Raw genomic sequence first — 2791 nt, 5'->3', positions numbered from 1 at the left:
TGATTAACTGGATGATCATGATTGTATGTGTGGCTCATAACATGATTATTATTTCTGGAGTTAAAGTTGGATCTGCATTAGGTTGAGGTTGTGATTAGTTATTATTATTTTTATTTTTTTCATGCTTTTACCTTTTGTGTGTGCTTGTTTTAGTGTGTGCAAGTAAAAAAAATGAAGAATAGAATGAAACACATAATATGAAGAAAGAAATGCATTTTATTGAATTCAAAACTTGTACTATTAGATGAAAAATAAATAGATGTCCTTATTCGAAAAGAAAGAAAATAAACCCAATAGCTTTAGACATGGCTAAGGGATTCTAGCATCTTATTACATTGTTTCTAAAAACACTTGTGGAGATGCATCTTCCTCTATCCAGTTGTTGAGAGTGGTGCCTGGAGGACACTGAACAATGTAGTCTGCCCCATCTTCTGAATCATCACTTCCCAAAATAGCAATCATTGTAGGTTCCAAGCCTGCACTAACAAAGCTCCTGCTAATGTGTGGGATGAACATCCCTCCAGCTTCATACTCCCACTGCCCCAGGCGAGCCATTCTACTTTTCTTCTTCTCTTCAACAGTTCTTTCCCTATCTTCCCGAGTGGGTCTATATCCCAGGCCATACCGATCTTTAGTGTGATGTATCATGACGATATTTTCTCTTCCTTGGCCATACTTCCCGAGCCCTTTTCCAGGTTGGTAGCCCTTCTGCAACATTACTCTGGCCATCATCAGCGATGCCTCCGAAGGTTGGGGGCATAGTGTAGGTGTCCCCCCTCCTACAAATGAAGCGTTGGCAATCTCCAATGCTTGGAATGATGTTCCAATAGCTTCCTCTGCTGCTTCAATGTACGGAGTGTCAAGAGATCTTGATACCAACATATCTTCTTCTCCAAGAATAGTAAGGAGTTTTCCATCCACAATGAACTTAACTCGTTGGTGCAATGTAGAAGGTACAGCCCCTGAAGCATGGATCCATGGCCTTCCCAACAAACAGCTGTAACTGGGATTAATATCCATGATATGGAATACTATTTGGAAAGTGCAGGGTCCTATTTTTATAGGCAACTCCATTTCTCCCATGACATCCCTGTTGGATCCATCAAATGCCTTCACCACCATAGAGCTTGGTCTCATATACGATGCATCGACTGGAAGCCTAGACAACGTCCTTTTCGACATGACATTGAGAGATGAGCCATTATCGATAAGAACTTTGCCGATTAGGCAATTCTGATACATTATAGAGATGTGCAAAGGGTTAGTGTGTCCCATTCCCTCAGAGGGTATTTCCTGATCGCTAAAAGATATGTAATTGTCAGCCACAATGTTGTTGATGATGCCACCAAGCTTATCAGTGGTTATGTCGTGACTAACATGTGCATGGTTCAGTATCTCCATTAGCACTTTTCTGTGGGGTTCAGAGCTCATTAGCAGAGACAAAATGGATATCCTGGCTGGAGTGCGGTTCAGTTGATCCACGACCTTATATTCACTCTGCTTTATGAACTTTAGAAACTCACAAGCCTCTTCATTGGATATTTCCCCTTTATCTCCATGCTTATGCAACAAGTCATTCAGATTGGCCTCCAATTCATCTTCCGCAGGGATACATACTTTCCCTTTTTCTTTATCCTTGGCTAAGGCTTTTTCAGCATCTGAGGGAACATAGATACGTCCACTTCTGGTTATCCGACTATCCCCAACAACATTGGTGACTTCTATATGTTGCTTAGTTGTTTCTGAATTCTCTCTACTATAGATCCATGGTACTGCTTTATCTGTTTTGTAAGGGAAAGGTTGTGGTTTCTCTTCTGCTCCAGGCCTCAAAACCGGCTCCATCCTACTTATGATTGGCATCCATCGAGTTATTTGTGGGAGTAACTGAGCATTATCCGGAATGTTGAATACAGGTTCATATCGAGTAATTGATGGCCTCATAGTCTTTCTCATGNTGTGGTTTCTCTTCTGCTCCAGGCCTCAAAACCGGTTCCATCCTACTTATGACTGGGACCCATCGAGTTATTTGTGGGTGTAACTGAGCATTATACGGAATGTTCAATACAGGTTCATATCGAGTAATTGATGGCATCATAGTCTTTCTCATGTCTTCCTCACTTCTAGTGGTAGCGTTAACAGCTTGATACGAAAGCCCCATCTCTACTGTGATCAACCTCATATCCAACATTTTCTGCAACAAGATCTTAAATTCTGGACACTCCTCTAGGGTTTGACCCACTTCACCATGTAACTCACAATCAGTTGAGTTTTCATCTTCCACCATCTTTTCCACCATCCCATGCTTGCACATCTCTTGAAAAATTACGCTCATGGGTGTTTTTACTTCATTTGCTTCCCAAACGAATGCACCTTGAGCCTCCTCTACAACATTCACCCCCTGATTACCATGATTAGGTAATGGATTTTTGTCCACGTCTGGCACAGTAGGCTTGAAATGTAGTTGTTTGGCATTGATTAGGTTTTGCACCTTATGCTTCAAAGCCTTACAATGTTCGATAGAGTGGCCAATGACTCCAGAGTGGTATTCACAGGTAACATTGGGATTAAACCAAGCCCCAGGTGATTCAGGCACTGTTCCTACTATAGGACTTATCATTTTCTCCCTTAACAGATGATTGTAAATTTCTGCATAAGATATAGGTATGGGATCGAATTGTGGGCCTCTTCTTTCGGGATTTGGGTAATTGCGGTTTTGGGTTTGATTTTGGTAAGCCTGTGTTTGGTTGTGGTTTTGACGGGGTTGGTAGGGTTGTGTTTGGTTATAGTTTTG

The 2791-nt window shown here is 41.5% G+C and overlaps 1 protein-coding gene across 1 annotated transcript; it reads right to left on the bottom strand.

The window, feature by feature from the left end:
- Positions 331-1842, bottom strand: LOC109332528. The gene has a single exon (XM_019567510.1). The coding sequence runs from the start codon at positions 1840-1842 to the stop codon at positions 331-333; it is 1512 nt and encodes a 503-aa protein (XP_019423055.1).

The sequence above is a fragment of the Lupinus angustifolius genome, chromosome LG18 (genome assembly GCF_001865875.1).
Source record: "Lupinus angustifolius cultivar Tanjil chromosome LG18, LupAngTanjil_v1.0, whole genome shotgun sequence".
Classification (NCBI taxonomy): domain Eukaryota; kingdom Viridiplantae; phylum Streptophyta; class Magnoliopsida; order Fabales; family Fabaceae; genus Lupinus; species Lupinus angustifolius.
The sequence above is the reverse complement of the archived record's forward strand: the minus strand, read 5'-3'. Positions and strand labels throughout refer to the sequence as shown.